General features: G+C 35.7%; 1 protein-coding gene across 5 annotated transcripts in view; it reads left to right on the forward strand.

Moving 5' to 3' along the window:
* The window catches only part of LOC106869829 (PRKC apoptosis WT1 regulator protein), a 143,409-nt gene that overhangs the window by 109,089 nt on the left and 16,264 nt on the right, over positions 1 to 18,056 (forward strand). For 4 of the 5 annotated variants that reach the window (XM_014915734.2, XM_014915725.2, XM_052977688.1 and 1 more), the window contains 2 exons: positions 4,335 to 4,872; positions 13,014 to 13,118. In XM_014915734.2, the coding sequence (XP_014771220.1) occupies positions 4,335 to 4,872; positions 13,014 to 13,118 (643 nt within the window). Of the gene's footprint in view, positions 1 to 4,334; positions 4,873 to 13,013; positions 13,119 to 15,211; positions 15,243 to 18,056 lie in introns of all 5 variants that reach the window. The other variant, XM_014915742.2, reaches the window with a different exon arrangement.

The following is an 18,056-nucleotide window of genomic DNA, read 5'->3' on the forward strand; positions in this document are numbered from 1 at the left end:
AAAAAAAAAAAAAAAAAAAATTTTTAGAAAGCCCCCAACAGGAAGTTGGTACTAAATAGAATCAGTGCAATTGAAGGAACAGTTGGTTCAGTCTATTTGAATAAGGTGCCACAGAGATTATGTATCAGTGAATTTTTAAAGTTTAATACTTTCCCTGCCATGAAAATCATGGCAGCTAATATACTATAAAATGAAATATTAGTTGTATATCTGAGTAAAACATTTTTTTAACTAGGTGCACATATTTTTTGTGTGAGATTATTACCCCTTTGCTACATCCCTATTTATGACATACAGCCATTGTTCTGTTTTTTTATTTTCAACCCCTAAATCTCTTTGTCATCATTATCATCATTATTTAACATCTGTTTTCTGTGTTGGAATGAGTTGGACAGTTCATCAAGTTCTGGCAAGCCACAAGGCTGTGTTGAGCTCCAGTGTCAGCTTTGGCATGGTTTCTATGGTTGGATGCCCTTTCTAATGTCAACCACTTTACAGTGTGTACCACTTACTTTTCTCAAGCACCCAGCACCAGTGAAGTTGCCAATTGACTTGCAAGACAAGAAAGAAAAATGAGGAAGAAAATCCCCTTCAACTAAGTGGGGGGGGGGTATTTGAGAGAAGGGAGGTGGCTTTATGCCAGGTATTGAGAGGGACAAGTACAGGTTTCTTGCAATAGTGAAGATATATGGCTACCTCACATTTTATAAGGGTGGGAGTAACTGGAAAGAAGAGATGGTAGGATGCCAGAGCAAATCCTTCAGGGTACATGATGAGCACAAGAGGATGTAGACTGTAGATTTAGGAGGGGGTTTGGTTCAAAAGAATGTGTGGGGAGAGTGAGAGATGGTTGGAGATAAGAATAGAGGTGAATAGCTAGTAATATAGCTAGTAATGAACAAAGGTGGAGGTGTGGTTGATGGGAAATACCATTGTGGAGAGAGAAGGGGTAAAGATGGGATAGATACAAATGGCTCAGGAAGGAAGCTAGGTCAGAAGGTGGTTATAATTTAAAGATAAGGTGTAACAGTTGTCGCCATGCAAATCAAATTAATGACTCACATGAATATATTAGTCATTGATTTAAAGCAGTGTTTTTCAACAAATGTGTTGCAGTATTTCCAGGTGTTAGCAATGTTTCTAATGTTGCTGCAAGATAATTAAGTTTACAACTACCATTAACTATTTTGTGATCATATTTCCAGTGAAATACACTACTTATGTGTTTTAACTAATATTGAAATTAATCAATATTAATCTGGTGTTTCGAACTTAACACTGGATTCTGACTTAAAATTGTGATGGAAGATTTTAATTTGAATGTAACTACTGAAAAATGTTGTGTATAAAGAAAAATCAGAAGAGTTTTAGGAGTATACATAGAACTTGTCCTTATTTTTGATTTTATATTAAGTGACCTCATCCAATCAGTATGCATAAATGTCTGAAGTATTGATGGATCTGGGTTATTTGGTGGTAACTCTTCATTGAACCTAATTTTAGATGAATCTTTCAATATTTTACCACTGATTTTTGTATAGGTCATCTGTGTATTAGAATCACCCCTTGCAGTTGGCTCTTTCTAGCCCTTTTTTAAAGTATTAAATGGTTAAGAGTTCACTTCCACTACTCATAGGATGTGGGTCTCTTTTTCCCATAAAAGGATTTGATGGGGAAAAGAAACAAGCTAACAAAGCACCAATACAGTGATCCAGCTTCCTGTAGTATAAACTACATTTCTCTTGTTAACTAAATGGACTGGGCCATCCACAGTTAAATGTTTTGTTACAGAAACAACGAATTTTTAAAGACAGGATACAAATACTTGACCCATGCCAGTGCCCTTATCATTCTAGCACAATAATGATGAGAAGAAAAGGCACCACACATACAACTTTTTGTCAAAGAAGCAAACTCCTTATCCTCATCACCATTGTAACTTGTCAGGCAGTAGTGTTGTATTGAAAAGACCTCTAGGCTCCCTTGAAATCGCTAAGATTTCAGCTGACGGAAAGCAATGTATTGCTGCAACTTCAATCTATTACATCATCATTTAACATTTTGTTCTATGCTAGCATGGATTGGGTGTGTTGATAGGATCCGAAAGGTCCAGAACTGTATTGTGCTCCACTGTCTACTTTGGCATGGTATCTATATCTATAGCTGGATGCCATACAGCTCATTGATATGCTGTGAAATGTATCTTGGTGCGCTGCAAAAATAATGAAATTATGAGGGTGGGCTGAAAAGTTCATATGAAGGAGTGATGCTGGAGCTGTTAAATCTTGCATGCATTAATTTCAGCTCTTCTTATTAATAACGGCATTGTTACTTTCCATGTAAACTGACATCTGACTGTTCAAAGAAGACTTCAAAAGTAACTAGTAGCAACTTATCTTGAAAATGGACAAAATTTGGCATCGTGGTGTTATCAAGTACCTGCAGAAAAATAGTTTAGCCCCTAAAGACATTCATGCTGACATGGTTGCTACATTAGGGGATTATGCTCCAGTTTTATCAACAGTGCTAAAGTGGGCAGCTGAATTTTTAAGATTACCCAAGTTATGGACATCTTACTACCGAGGAAAACATTGATCATGTTCACCACATGGTGATGGATGACAGGCAATTGATCAAGCAGTCAATGCTATTAGTATATACCGTGAGTGAGTTGAGAATATTCTGCACAATGAACTTGGCATGACAAAGGCTTCTGCTTGGTGGATGCTACATCTTCTGACACCTGATTAAAAGTGCACCAGCCTGATTGCATCACAGGAAAATCTGAAATTGTTTGAGGCAGGTCCAGCTGGTTTCCTTTGAATGTATCCTAACACAGGATAAATGTTGGGTTCATCACCTTGAGCAAAGTCAAAAACACAATGGATGCAGTAGAAACATCTCTCCTCACTTGCTCCAAAGAAAGTCAAGGTCGCTTCATCTGCAGGGGAGGTAATGGACTCAGTTGTTTGGGATGCAAGAGGCTTTGTGTGTATTATCTTCAAAGGGGCCATACCATCAAAGGAGAGTACTGTGCCAAGTCGTAGCAGTTATGAAAGGCTATCAAGACCAAACGCCCAGGGAAACTGATGAAAGGGGTCGTTTCATCAGGACAATGCTCCAGCACAAAGGCTCTTGGTTTCAATGGCTGCTGTGCACGACTGTAGCTTTGAATGGGTTGATTGCCCTCCCTATTCTCCTGATTTGACCACATCTGACTATCATCTGTTTTCTGATATGAAAAAAACACTTTGCTGGGAACCAGTATTGTAGTGATGATGACATCATATTTTTTGACTAACAGCATGAAGGCCTCTTCACCAATGGGGTCCAAGCACTGCAACACCAATGGAAGAAGTGTGTGGAGCACAATGTGTGCAGGGGGCTATGTTGAAAAATAAACTTCATTTTGTCACATTCTATGAGAGTGTCTTGGTCAGCTTATGAACTTTTCAGTTGACCCTTATATATTGAAAAGATGGAGAAAATGCAAACTGAACTCTTATGGTTTTTTTATTTACTGAAGTAATAAACAATTTTTTTGTAGGTTAAATCATATTCATAGGCTAAAATATGTAAATACATTTTGTAATGCAATTTTTTTTTTCTTTACTTTATGCCAAACTATCCCCAAATATTTTTATCTGCTATAAAGGGCACTGAATATAAAAGTACAGTTTGATTATTACTTATCAAGAATTATAAAATATCAATGGAAAACAGGTAAGGGTTGGCAACAGGAAGGGCATCCAACCACAGAAAATCTGCCTCAATGAATTCCATCAGACTCATTCAAGCATGGAAAAGTGATGTGTAATCAATGGTGGTGATGATTGACATTTTGATCAATTTCCCAAATTTTTTTTGATTAAAGAATCAAAAAAATTTGGGAAATTGATCAAAATGTCAATCATCACCACCATTGATTACACATCACTTTTCCATGCTTGAATGAGTCTGATGGAATTCATTGAGGCAGATTTTCTGTGGTTGGATGCCCTTCCTGTTGCCAACCCTTACCTGTTTCCAAGCAAGGTAATATTTCCCCACGACTGTATATGTTTTCTCTGAAGATTGGAAAAAAAGATGTTTTTTTAAATTTTTTTTTTATGAGAGTGACAATAACATCAAGATGAAACACAAATGTGCACTATATATAAAACTAGCCTGTTTCAGCTTCTGTCTACCAAATCCACTGATGAGATTTTGTTGACTTGGAGTTACAGTAGAAGTCACTTGCCTAAGTTATCATGCAGTGAGATTGAACCTAAATAAATCATAATTTGAGAATTGATTGATGTGTCAATTTGATTTCTTTATCTTTTTTCTTGTAGCCCATCTGATCTCGATGCTGACTTGGAAGATAATCAAGATTATGATAGTGCAGTTAGCCAATCAGAAACTAACCTAACTCTGATTGGTCAATCAGAGCCAGCATCATCAGGTGCTAAGACAAGTTACAAGCCCTACAGAAGTTCCCGAAGTCCTTACTCTCCACCCAGTTCTAGTTTCCGAGTATTGGGGAGTGACCAAGAATCTAAAACTCCTACTTGCTCCAACTCTTCTTCATCCTCTTCTTCTGTGATGTCCCGCTACAAAGAGATTGAATCTGGAAAGAATCCCCGTGAGCCTACATTACAGTCCCAGATAAAAAAAAGAGACCTGCATCATTGTCCAGATAGTGACTACCAGCGTCCAGTTTCAAGTCAGTCCTCCCAAGTGCAGGACAGTTGGCAGTCACAGTCTACTTATAACCAAAGCCATCTGCCATCTCTGAAAGAAAATCCAAACTACAATGTGAAATCATACAAAGAAAACTGGTGCCAGGGTTCCCAACAGCAACAATCACAAGAAGAATATTCATTAGATAAGGTATGATTTTTTTTTGTTTGATTCTCTGTGTTGTCATTGTCATCACCAATCTATTGCTGCTGCCATGACTTTAACATCCACCTTTCCAGGTTTGCATGGGTCAGACAGAAGTCATTGAAGCAGATTTTTTTCAGTGGTTAATTCCTTTTCTGTTGCCAACCTTTATTTACTTCCAAACAAAAGTAACATTTTCCCATAACCAGACATGTTTCCATGGAAGATTGGAAATGAATGACACTGCTTGTTTGATGGTGATTTGTTCATAACTATTACACAATGTCAAGACAAAGAGGCACAACCACACATATATACATACACATATATATATGACCAGTGTCTTTCAGTTTCTGTCTATCAAGTCCACTCACAAAGCTTTGGCCAGCTTGAAGAATAAGACACTTGCTTATGGTGCCACAAAATGGAACTGAACCTGAAACTATATGATTGAAAGGCAAACTTCCAAACCACACATCTCTGCCTATGTGTCTATTCTAAATGATTAGCAATAGTATGCTTCAGTAACTGAAATATGATGCTATAGTAAACATTACAGTAATGTAAAATTAAACAGTGTTTCACAAAATAATGCCATATATTTAAATGACTGTCTATACAGAGTGTATTAATAGTATAGAAAATGCAGAATGGTTTTAGAACAGATGTTTAACTAGTTTGAAAAATTCTAAACATAATAGTACTAAAATAAGAACCAAGCAACACTGGTTATGTGCTGCTAATTAACTGTTTCTCTTTTGCATAGTATCCACATAGGTTGTTGAAACCACTAAGGTGAGCAGTAACAGCTTAAAACAACAGTTACCTTTTATGTATGTGTATATAAGATATTACAAATATTTGTAATTTATGAGATGGTCTTTGACACTAACAGTTTAATCTTAAATTACCTCTTTGTAATAAATTACAAAAGACCTGTAACCATCATCATTTTCATCAGCCTTCTTTCCATGCTGGCATGGGTTAGATGGGTTGTCTCGCTTAAGTCCATTCTTATTCAGTGTTGTAAAGGTGTCTGGCTTGGTTGTTAGGATGTTGCCCTCACAATCACAAGATCATGGCTTTGATTCCAGGACCAGGTGATGCATCGTGTTCTTCATTAAAAAAAAAAAAACATCATTTCACATTACTCCAATCTACTCGTCTGTAAATGAGTAACCCTGTAACGAACAGGCATTGCATTCAGGGGGAATGTTATGATTTTGGTCACTTGTACACCATAGAAACCAGGTAGCTGGCCCTATGAGACCTAGAACTTGAGACAGCCATGCCCAGGTGTTGATGATGATGATGGTGGTGGCAGTGGCGGTGTCGTTAGTGTCATCCTAAATGAGTCAGAAAAGTGTATTTCACTCAGATGTTTCAGTCTTGTCACTTGTAGAAACCATGCCAAAACTGAAGCTCTGAGCAAGACAGGTCTCCAACTCATTTAGGAGGGTAGTAACTCTAAATAGGAACTGATTTGATAAGATAATCCCCACAACCCATGCAAGCATGGGAAAAAGATACGTAAAGCTAAAATGATATTGGTGATGATTATGGTGATTAGAGGTTATTGTAATAAACAAGAAATAACTAATTTAAGATTAGATGATTGCAGGGTTTTATAATAAATTGCAAAGAGGTAATTAAATTTAAGACTAAGTTGTCAATGTCAGTGACCTGGTCATAAATCTTCAAAATATTTTGATACTTAATAGTATATAAAATCTATTACAAAATACTAATTTTAAAAAAAGTGATTACAGCAGTGTGTGTGCGCACGTATGTGCATTTAATGATAGTAATGACACTACAACAGTTGTTTCAGTCTCAAGACAAACTCTAATCAAATCTCTTGTTAAATAAATGAACACAAGTATTTTATGACTTCAATATATCTAGCATATCCTGAGTGTACAGATTTTCTTGTTAGAAATATTTACTATGTGACTTAGTGAGGGGAAAAATCCTATGTAATCACTGAAGCTGCTAGAAATAGCAACCAAGTATCCCTTGTGTCACAACCTACTGAATTAAAGATGGATGGACACATCAAATAATAAATTTTTTATATATTAATACATTGTATCTATTTGATCAGAGTTGACCTGGGGGAATAAACCATAACAAGGAGATGCAAGCATCCCCTGCATTATTGAAGTACTATGTTCTTGAAAATTTTGCTATAGCACAAATCTATTTTCTCACTGACTTCAAGGTTATGGCATGACTTCTATTCTGCAAGACTTTATTCTTCCTACAGGTTTGATATACTGTTAATACTACTATAATAACTGAAAATCTGAATATTGTTTGAAGTTATGTAAATATCCTATGAATATTTAGAGTTCTATCAAATCCACATTTTTATATAAAAGACTTACTATTTACTAAGTGTTGTTCAAAAGGTATTTCACAAGAGAATTCCTTAGTATTGAGGAAGTGACTTCAACAATAATATGAGTCTGCTTCTTTCTGTTGAATATTATGTGTCACTTCATGATTTAAGTACTAATTAGCTGTCTGCCCACTGACTGTCAGAAATGCAATGATATTAAAGTACAGAAGATATCTATATGTATGTGTATGTGCATGCATACATACATGTTAAGGTGTGTGGCCTAGTGGTAAGGGTGTTTCACTCACAATTGCAAGATTGTGGCTTTGATTCCTGGACCAGTTAGTGTGTTGTTTTCTTTAGTGAAAGCATTTCAATTCATGGTGCTCCAGTTCATTTAGCTTTAACCCATTAGCATTTAAGCCAGCCATGTCTGGCCCAAATATTCTGCTTGGTTTATGTTCAAACTGGCTTGATCCAACCTCTCACACCTACCCTGCAATGTCATTCTAAAAATAAACAATGACCTCTTTGAAATCTCAAAGCTATGAGATAATACAGGATTAATTTTATAAAATGTGAATATATAAGTAATACATTTGACAAAGTAATCTGAATGCTAAAGGGTTAAGTGAGTAACAGTAATGGATGGCCATTTTGTTCAGGGAGCATATTGTGATCTCAGTCACTTATACACCATGGAAACAGGGTAAGTGGTCCTAGGGCTTGAGACAATACCTTGCATGGCTTAATGGTTAGAGCATCGAGCTTATGATCATGAGGTTGTGAGTTTGATTCCCAGACCGGGTTGTGCGTTGTGTTCATGAGCAAGTCACTTTATTTCACGTTGCTCCAGTTCACTCATCTGTAGAAGTGAGTTGTGATGTTACTGGTGCCAAGCTGTATTGGCCTTTGCCTTTACCTTGGATAACAATGGTGGCATGGAGAGGGGAGGCTGGTCTTCTATAAACAACCTTGCCCAGATTTGTGCTTAGTGGGGGAACTTTCTAGCTGCAATCCCATGGTCATTCATGACTGAAGGGGGTCTTTACTTTTTTACTACCACTATGTTTTTGTCACGGAGAAAATTTTTCACTGTAGACAATTTTCTTTATAACAAAACACAACGAATGGCTTTCTTACAAGCTTGAATATGTTGCAAGCATAAGAAAACAGGTAGCAACCTTATATTTATACTCACCACTGCTTAGCACTTCCACCTCATAATATCTTGTATATATTTATTTATTATTCATTAACAAGAATAGTATTGACAGTAACTTTGATGATTTGGTCTGCTTCACCTTCATTGGACTATCATTATCATCATTGTTGTGCATCTGTTTTTTCTGGCATGGGTTGGATGATCTATTCTATTGCAGAGTCACACCATTTATTGTGACCCTTTTATCATCAAGATAAATATTTAAAAAAACCTCAAAAAACCCACCAGTCCTTGTTGTTTCATATGCCATCTGTTTTTGGTGTGTTTTTTAATGGCTGGTCACTCTTCTTGTTGCTATATCATTCATACCCAACTAGAAAGGGCAATAACTTCGAATAAGAAAGACAGTGATGACCCATCCAGCCCATGCTAGCAAGGAAAAGTGAATGTAAAATGATAGTAATAATGTTGACATCAACAATGAACTTCGTTTCGTTATCTTGATAGAGGAGTTGCAGTGATAGTAGAACAGGTTAGAAAAAGATGGAAAACCCATTTGCTGGTGGAAGACAGAATTATTTCATGGTTTAGTTACAGAATAGGGAAAAATCCCCTCACATGTGAAAGGATAGATTATTATTGGACACTGGAATGCATTGACAATGAACTGTTTAAGAAGTTCATCTTCACAACCAAGCGGTCTTCAGTTTGATTGAACTGTACAACACCTTAGGCAAGTGTCTTCTGCCATACCTTTATGCCGACAAATGTCTTAGGAGTGGAAGTTGTTTGATGTGTGGAAACCTGACTGTGTCTATGTATCTTTCAGACATGTGTTAGAATATAAATATTCTATTAGTTGTCTCAGTCATTGGACTGTGGCCATGCTTGGATGCTACCTTGAAGGGTTTAATCGAACAAATCAACCCTGATACTTATTGTTTAAGTCTGGTACTTATTCTGTTGGTCTATTTTGCTGAACTGCTAAGTAATGGGTATGTAAACAAGCCAACACAAGTTAATAAACAGTGTTTGAAGAAGACAAACATAAACACAAAGATACACACACACACACACACACACAGCTGAATTCCATACAGTTTCCATCTTTCAGATTCACTCACAAGGCTTTGGTTGGCATGGGGCTATAGTAGAAGACACTTGCCCTTGGTGCCATGCAGTGGCACTGAACCTGGAACCATGTGGTTGCAAAGCAAGCTTCTTCACCACACAGCCATGCCTGTACCTATATTGGTGAAAAAACTACAAATATGGTTCACACATATACTTTTGTATACAAACTACAAGCTTCTTTTTACTTTCTGTCTACCAAATTCCACTCACAGGATTTTCAATAGCCCGTGGCTATACTGGAAGACACTTGCTCAAGGTGCCATGCTGTGAGACTAAACCAAAGACCACATGGTCATGAAGCAGTCTTCTTAACCACACAGTCTTGTTTGTACTTATCCACACCTTCACCTTTATACACCACACCTGCCCAATATAAAATTAAAATAAATAACCACAAATAATGCATCATGTAAAGATAAGACTAAAATTTATAAATTCTGTGCAATGTTTTTTGCGATATTCAATATTACAAACATTGATATGAGACAGAAAAGTGAAATCTTAGAATCCTGGTATGCCCCTACCCAATATGCTTCTTTGTCTAATCACATTAAATTAGTGGATTAGAGTGTTATATCCTTATCTTGGCACTCCGTTGCTTACGACGTCGAGGGTTCCAGTTGATCCGATCAACAGAACAGCCTGCTCGTGAAATTAACGTGCAAGTGGCTGAGCACTCCACAGACACATGTACCCTTAACGTAGTTCTTGGGGATATTCAGCGTGACACAGTGTGACAAGGCTGATCCTTTGAATTACAGGCACAACAGAAACAGGAAATAAGAGTGAGAGAAAGTTGTGGTGAAAGAGTACAGCAGGGTTCACCACCATCCCCTGCCGGAGCCTCGTGGAACTTTAGGTGTTTTCGCTCAATAAACACTCACAACGCCCGGTCTGGGAATCGAAACCACGATCCTATGACCGCGAGTCTGCTGCCCTAACCACTGGGCCATTGTGCCTCCACTATATCCTTATAATAATGCATTTAATTAAATACTTGGGAGGAGGATCCTTGTGCTTCAAGGATGTGGTAGGTGTGTACCATGAACATGTAATTAATATATTGGTAGAGGTTAAAAGAGACAGCAACAATATGTATTCAAGTCCAAATGCAATAGTGAAAAGTAAGGACTAGATATGATACCTATTTATAGTTATGACTTTCATCCCTCTTTCACTTTACAAACAAACTACTACACTGCAAAGAAGTTCCACAAAATAGCAAAGTACAATGATTTGAAGATATAAATAACAAAACTGTTGCAACATAAAAAAAACAAACAAAGCAAGACAAGAACCAACAACAATTCCTGTAGTGTTTATTGTGCTTGGGTTAATGAGAAAATGTGCCGACCAGTCTGTCAAATAGCTGGCAACAAGTTGCATGAAATACAAAACATTTCTCCTTAACTGCACTGCTCATTATACTTTTCAGAGAGCATTGTCTTCATGAAAGACCTTGTACATTATATATTTTCTTAAATGTTGTATTGTATTTTTGCTTTGTCTACTTTTGTTTTAGTTGTTTTTTTAGTTAGTTATTTATATGTGTGTGGTTCGTATGTAGCATGTATATTATGTAACATTGTAGTTAACCCTTCAGCCAAGATAGTACCGTCATACTTAATGAGGAAAAAGAAAAAAAATTGAATTAATTAATGAAAGTCAGGTGTACACAGCTGAGGCAATATTTAATTAAAATAGCTATCTATTTGTTGTTGGCACTCCGTTGCTTACGACGTCGAGGGTTCCAGTTGATCCGATCAACGGAACAGCCTGCTCATGAAATTAACGTGCAAGTGGCTGAGCACTCCACAGACACGTGAACCCTTAACGTAGTTCTTGGGGATATTCAGCGTGACACAGTGTGACAAGGCTGACCCTTGGAATTACAGGCACAACAGAAACAGGAAGTAAGAGTGAGAGAAAGTTGTGGTGGAAGAGTACAGCAGGGTTCACCACCATCCCCTGCCGGAACCTCGTGGAGCTTTAGGTGTTTTCACTCAATAAACACTCACAACGCCCGGTCTGGGAATCGAAACCGCGATCCTATGACCGCGAGTCCACTGCCCTAACCACTGGGCCATTGTGCCTCCACATAGCTATCTATATATCATATATATTGTGTATGTAATGTTGATAGTACAAATACTGCAGCAACTGGCCTGAGATAGCATCACTTATGGACTTGTTTTCAAAACATAATAAATACCAGAGAGAGACAGAAATTACACCCAGCACCTACCAGCAAGAGCACCAGATTCATTTTGGACTTACTGAGCTTTTGCAATGGTGCATACTTGCAGCCAGCCACATGCTTGGACAAAAATTCATGATCTCTGCTATAGGGAAAAATGAATAAAACATTCAATTATGTTACGAAAAGGCCCTTAAATGCCAAAATGCATCTGGCTTCACACTGGCTGCTGCTGCTGCAGCTGGTATGAATTTTTTTGTCTCACTTTCTCTGATATTTATTGCATTTTAATACAAAATGTTCATAAGAGATGTTATCTTAAAACAAATATGGCAATAACTGGCTATCAACTGTGTATACATTAAGTATGATACACAGATGGCTATTTTAATTAATAAAAGTTATGTAATGAAATGGCAAAATATTAGCACAATATAATGGTGCTAACTTTACTGTTCATTTGTGCTGATGGTGTCTCTAATTTTCCTCAGTAACTTAGGATAATTTTTGATGCTTACTTTTGTTTGTTATTGTACACCAGTATAGTGATTCTTTAACCTGTTTGGCAAATACAGTACTGAATATGCTTCTCCAAGGTGTGATAAACACTGAAACATGCCTAGTGTTGTCTCCTCTTCTTGTCAAAATCAGATGTTATCAGTATTGGTCATTGAGCAACTTTATAATTCTCCTCACTACATAGTTTTATTAGATGGTTTAAAATTTTTTTTTTCCTTCCTACATAATGTATGACAGCACTAACTTCACTTATTTTGTGAAGTTAGTGCGGAGTCATTTCACTTGTTCCTAGATGATGACACTGGAAATGATGCATACAGATAATGAATTAAAGTGAAAAAATATATATATGATAATGATCATCATTGTTTTAACTTCTGCTTTTCCATGCTTTCATGGGTTGGATGAAGTTTATTGAAGTAGAATTTCTACGACTAGACACCCTTCTTATTGTCAACCTTCATTTGTTTCTTAGTAAGATATTTATTTCCCCATGGCCAGACATGTTTTTGCAGAATATTGGAAGTTTATGACACTTTGTGTGACAGTCTTGTTTACAACTAGCACAATGTCAAGACTAGATGACACAAACATACATATTATATATATAATGGGCTTCTTTCAGTTTCTCACTTCCCCAAGGTGCCATGCAGTGGGACTGAACCAGAATCCATGTGGTTGGGAAGCAAACTTCTTAACCACACAGCCTTGCTTGCACCTATTTATAATGATAATAGTAATAATAGGAAAATAAATGATTTTAAAAAATCACTTTTGATTTTTGTTTTCAGCTCCTCAACCGAGAGCGTGAAGAGAACCGACGCCTTATAAAATTACTTGATGACAAAGATCGACGGATTGCTGAGTTAGAAAAAGAAATAGCACTTCTGAACAAGGTAAGATGATAGATACTTGTGATCATCTTCAAACAGTGTCAGTCGTAACAGATTTATAGATGATTCTTTGAAAAGATTTTCCTGTGTTGGCCAATTTTTCAGGAAATTTATTTCCCAAGATTAAAGGAGTTGAAAGTATGTCATAGATTAAATATATACTGTCCTGAAAATTTGCCAGAAATAAAATATATGGATCCCAATTGTACATTCAGGCATCTAATTATACTGTCTCCAAAATATACTTTCATAAAAATTGTCTTAGAAATATATATAATCATATAAAATATATTGTCCTGTAAATATTCATCAGGTAAATAATATTGTTTTGAAAATATAAATTAAATGGAATATATATTTTCTGTAAAATTTACAACAAATACATTAATTATACTTATAAGTAAAATTCAACTGAAATTATTTCAATATTTTTTTTTTCTTATTTAAGTAACTTTGTATCTTATGTTTGTTTTAATGAATTAAGGTAGTTATATTAGTTAATGGATATATTCTGATATTTATGTTGAACATATTTTACTTTAAAAAAGTTATTTAAAAAAGATTATAATTAGTGAAGAGTTTTATAGTTTGCTTGAAGCATTGTGATACAGAAATAAGTATTCTGATCATGGGTCTTTAAAGGTTATTCAATTTTCCTCTATGCATTGTTAGAAGCTCTTCTCCTTTCCTTTTTGGTTTATTATAATTAGTGTTGAAGTGGAAAAAATGCATAATTTTGAACAGTGACAATGCAAGGCTTGAGAGGGCTCTTTAGTGTTGGTGATGGCAAAGTAACAACTATAGTGGTACACTCTGTAAAGTGTCAGGTATTAGGAAGGGTATCCAAATGTAGAAACCATACCAGAAATTGAGACTTTAGAGGAAAATGGTCCTCCTATCTGTTGAATCCTGTCAAACTGTCCTACCCATGGCTGCAAGGAAAGTGAATGTAAAATAATGCTGATGGTGATTTAGTTTATGATACTTAGTAATGAAAAAATAAAAACATAATGATAGTTGTTACTATAAAACTATGAAACAACTACAGCAGAATTGTTTGTTCTTTTTTTTTTTACTAGTAAGGTTGAGGTGTTTAAATATATTGATGTGGTTACCTGTATCATAATGTCTTGAAATAAGTATCGCAGATGGAACATTCATGATCTAGTATTTTATCCATGAGTGGAGGTGCATAGCTTAGTGGTTAGGGTGTTGGACTCATAAGATTGTGGTTTCGATTCCTGGACCAGGTGACGCACTGTGTTCTTGAGCAAAACACTTCATTTCACATTGCTCCAATCCACTCAGCTGGCAAAAATGAGTAATCCTGCAATGGACCAGCATCCCATCCAGGTGGGATATATATATTCCATGAAACTGGGAAACTGGCCCTTATCAGTCAGTATGACTCGAGAAAGTAACCTTACCTTTTTTTATACTTATCCATGGTAACTTATTTGCAGTTAGGGAGTCTAAACTTGTGAAGACTGTTTGTTGTCCAGTGCCTTAGTGATCTGAGTTCAGACCCTGCCAGTTTAACTTTGCCTTATATCATTCCAGTGTTGACAAAATGCCATTATAAATTCCACTAATTATACCTGCAAAAATGAACTTTCTTGCCCAGACGAATCAATAAATTATATTGATCATATGTCCTGAAAATATTCAAATTAAATAAATAGTAGTTTAGTATTATTATGAGTGATCTTCTATAGCAAAAATATGTAATTTCTTGACCGCCAAAATCTATTACTTAATTTGTGAAGATTTTCTTTCAAATGGCCTTATTTATACAAAATCATATTGTAAAAAATAAGAAAATAATCATGCTTTTCTATCTGTTAGTCTGATATCTAAAATATTACACAGCATGATACATGGGAAAATTATCAGTTATTACTGTGTTACATATTCTACAGATGGAATATACCATTTGCTTAGTGTAAAGTTTTATTTCATATTTATTTTATATCTTCTCAGTGACTAAAATCGTAATGAATCCTTTAAACAAATATTTTTACAATGTCCGTATAGAAATTTCTAGAAATTTGTGTTTGCTTCGTCTTCAATTTTTTTTGCCTGTTTTCCCTGTACAGCAACACTGACCAATACATGTGGAATATGCAGGTAAAAAAAATTTCACCTGCATGGATTGAATATTAGTGGAACATCAGTGTGTGTAGTTGTGTGACTAAACTGCAGCATGTCCACTTGTAAACCATCTTGCTTGATATTTGCCTTGCCCAGACTACTTCTTATTGTTGTTGTTATTATATAGTCCCAGGTCAGCCCTGAGCAAGCAGTCACTTCCACCTTACTGCCTTGCCAGGCTGCATATCTTTCTCCCTCTTTCTTTCTATATACATCTCTTTCTCTACCCTCTTCCTTTCTCTCACTTTATCAATCTGTGTTGTATATATAATTCTGTCATGGTTGTATATATTTGTTAAAATAAAACACTTATGGTTTGTTTTGTTTTAAGTACCCCTCAGCTGTAAGGAAGGTAGCTTGAGAAGCTGCATTTTTAATGTGTTTCCAAAGTGCATTAGCAATGTCAATAAAGTTGAATACTTTACTCACTAGAAACCTGCTACTGCACCTTGCAATCCACCACCCTCACTAAGGAAAATATTTTCCCCAGAATTTAACATTTATTTAATGGAGTTTCACCCAAGGTGACAACACAAATATATAGAATCTTTTAAATAGTTTATAATGGGAAACTAATTTCAACTGAGTTACTTCACTCTTGTCAGTATGTGATTACATTTCTAATGAAATACTCTACCGTGTTTTAGTTAATTTTGAAAATAATCAAGTGGAAGGATATAGTAAAATAATGAAAGTATTAAGCAGGTGTTTGGAACATAAATTAATAAAAAAGTTTTGCATAAAAATTATGATACAAGGTTTTAATTTAAATACTGTGAATCAGACAGTTTTATGCCATAAGACCAGTATTTGTTTCAGGCAAGAGGTATTGTGTTAAAGAGTGGAATTGTCATTATTCGCTTTATGTTCAATGCTGTCAGTAGTACAGCAATATTATTCTACATGTTTCTGCACCTAACACAGCACCAATCATACACTGGGTTTTATACCTGAATCTCTTTCCTATTGTTAATTGTGGGTATAATGCTGAACTGCTATAGTTATTGTGATATCAGCTCTAAAATAGTTTTCTGATCAATCTAAGTCTGTGTGCAGATATGTATGTATGCATGCACATGCTTTTGTGTGTGAGTGTGTATGTGCACATGTGCATGCTTGTATTTAGGTTGAAACAAAATGAATCAGATGCATTGTTTTCTTTCCTTTATCTGTGTTTGTTTTAAATGTTTGAATACAAAGCCTACTGATGTTTATTTCGACACTAAAAACAGAAGCATGTTTTTTAGCTACAAAAAGAATAGGAGTGTTATTTAAAATTCTGTAAACATATCTGAATATAAAGAGATCAACCTTTTCTTATTTTGTGGCACAAAAATGACAAGCTGGTTTGTGAAGTCGAGACAGACTAATGAATCTTCATGTAATATTTGAGATTCAGCTTGTTTCTTTTGCTTAAGTCTTGTTTTATTCATCTGAAGCATTGATTAATTAAATGTGGTTGTTATTATTTAGCCATGAAGGTGTGTGGTTAGGGGGTTCAGCTTGTGATCCTTAGGATGCGAGTTCAATTCCTGGACCAGGCAGTGTGTTCTATCCTTGAGCAAGGTACTTTATTTCACATTGCTTCAATCTATTCAGCTGCAATAAATACCAGCTGAGTGCTAGTGTAGCCCTCTTTTCTTCCATCTGCCACATTTTGTTTGTGCCTGCTCATGATTACACAGGAATCCAAAACAATTATTGAAAGCATGGTACATGCTACCAAACCAGACTTGCTTGTGAGTGTCAGCTGGTGGCACCTTATTATTTTGCACCAGGTCAACTTTGGTCAAACAGACCTATAATAGAAGTCATTTCATTCTGGAATGAAGTAATTGGGTGTGGCTCTTTGGATGCTGTCTTGTTAATAATAAACTCTATCTTTTGAATGTTAAACTTTAGGACATGATGCCCTACAACAAAGATGAATTAATCATCAGTAGAAACAGTGATTAAATGCTTTGTTTGATTAATTACCCCACTGTCATGGGTTATCTCAAGCAGAACTTAACTTCAGTTATTCATTAACAACAAATGATGAATGTAAAGCAATAAAGAAAAATATATGGTTTTCTTTTTTTGTATCTGAATTAAGATTTTATCATATGAAACATTATCGTATGAACACAATCAATGAAGAAAATAATAATTTAGTTAGAGTTACTCTACTGTAATAATACATTGTAGCCAGAGAGACTAGACTGTTGATGAGTCCAGTCTCTTGGAAATTATGAAACTTACTGAGGTTGATTAAGTTTGTAATCCTTCACAAATCAAAATCTAAAATAGATTTTAAACAAATCATATCTTGTGGAGTTTTCATTTTTAGATTTTTTTATTTTCATTCTCAGTACATAATTAACTAACTCTTTGGCATCTATGTATTTCCTGCTAATTGATGAGGTACTTCCCTCAGTACTACACTTCTCTCAGCAGAGGAGTTGTGTCTTGCAAGTTACTTGGTGACCTCACTGGTGCTGGTGCCACTCTGTAAAGTGGTTGGTGTTAGAAAGGGCATCTAGTCATAGAAACTGTCAAAGCAAACACTGAAGCTTGGTGCAGTCCTCTGGCCCACCACTTCCTGTCAAACTGTCCAATCCATATCAGCAAGGAAAAATAGACATCAAATGGTAATGATGATCATAATAACTTTTGATATAAGGCATTGAATCTAAGATTTTAAAGTGAGAACTTGGGTCTTCATAAAGCAAAAAGAGTTTATACATGTAAAATCTAAAATCACCTATCCAACAATATACAAATGTCAGCATTTGCAACAAAAACTACCTC

The sequence above is a fragment of the Octopus bimaculoides genome, chromosome 2 (assembly GCF_001194135.2).
Source record: "Octopus bimaculoides isolate UCB-OBI-ISO-001 chromosome 2, ASM119413v2, whole genome shotgun sequence".
Taxonomy (NCBI): Eukaryota; Metazoa; Mollusca; class Cephalopoda; order Octopoda; family Octopodidae; genus Octopus; species Octopus bimaculoides.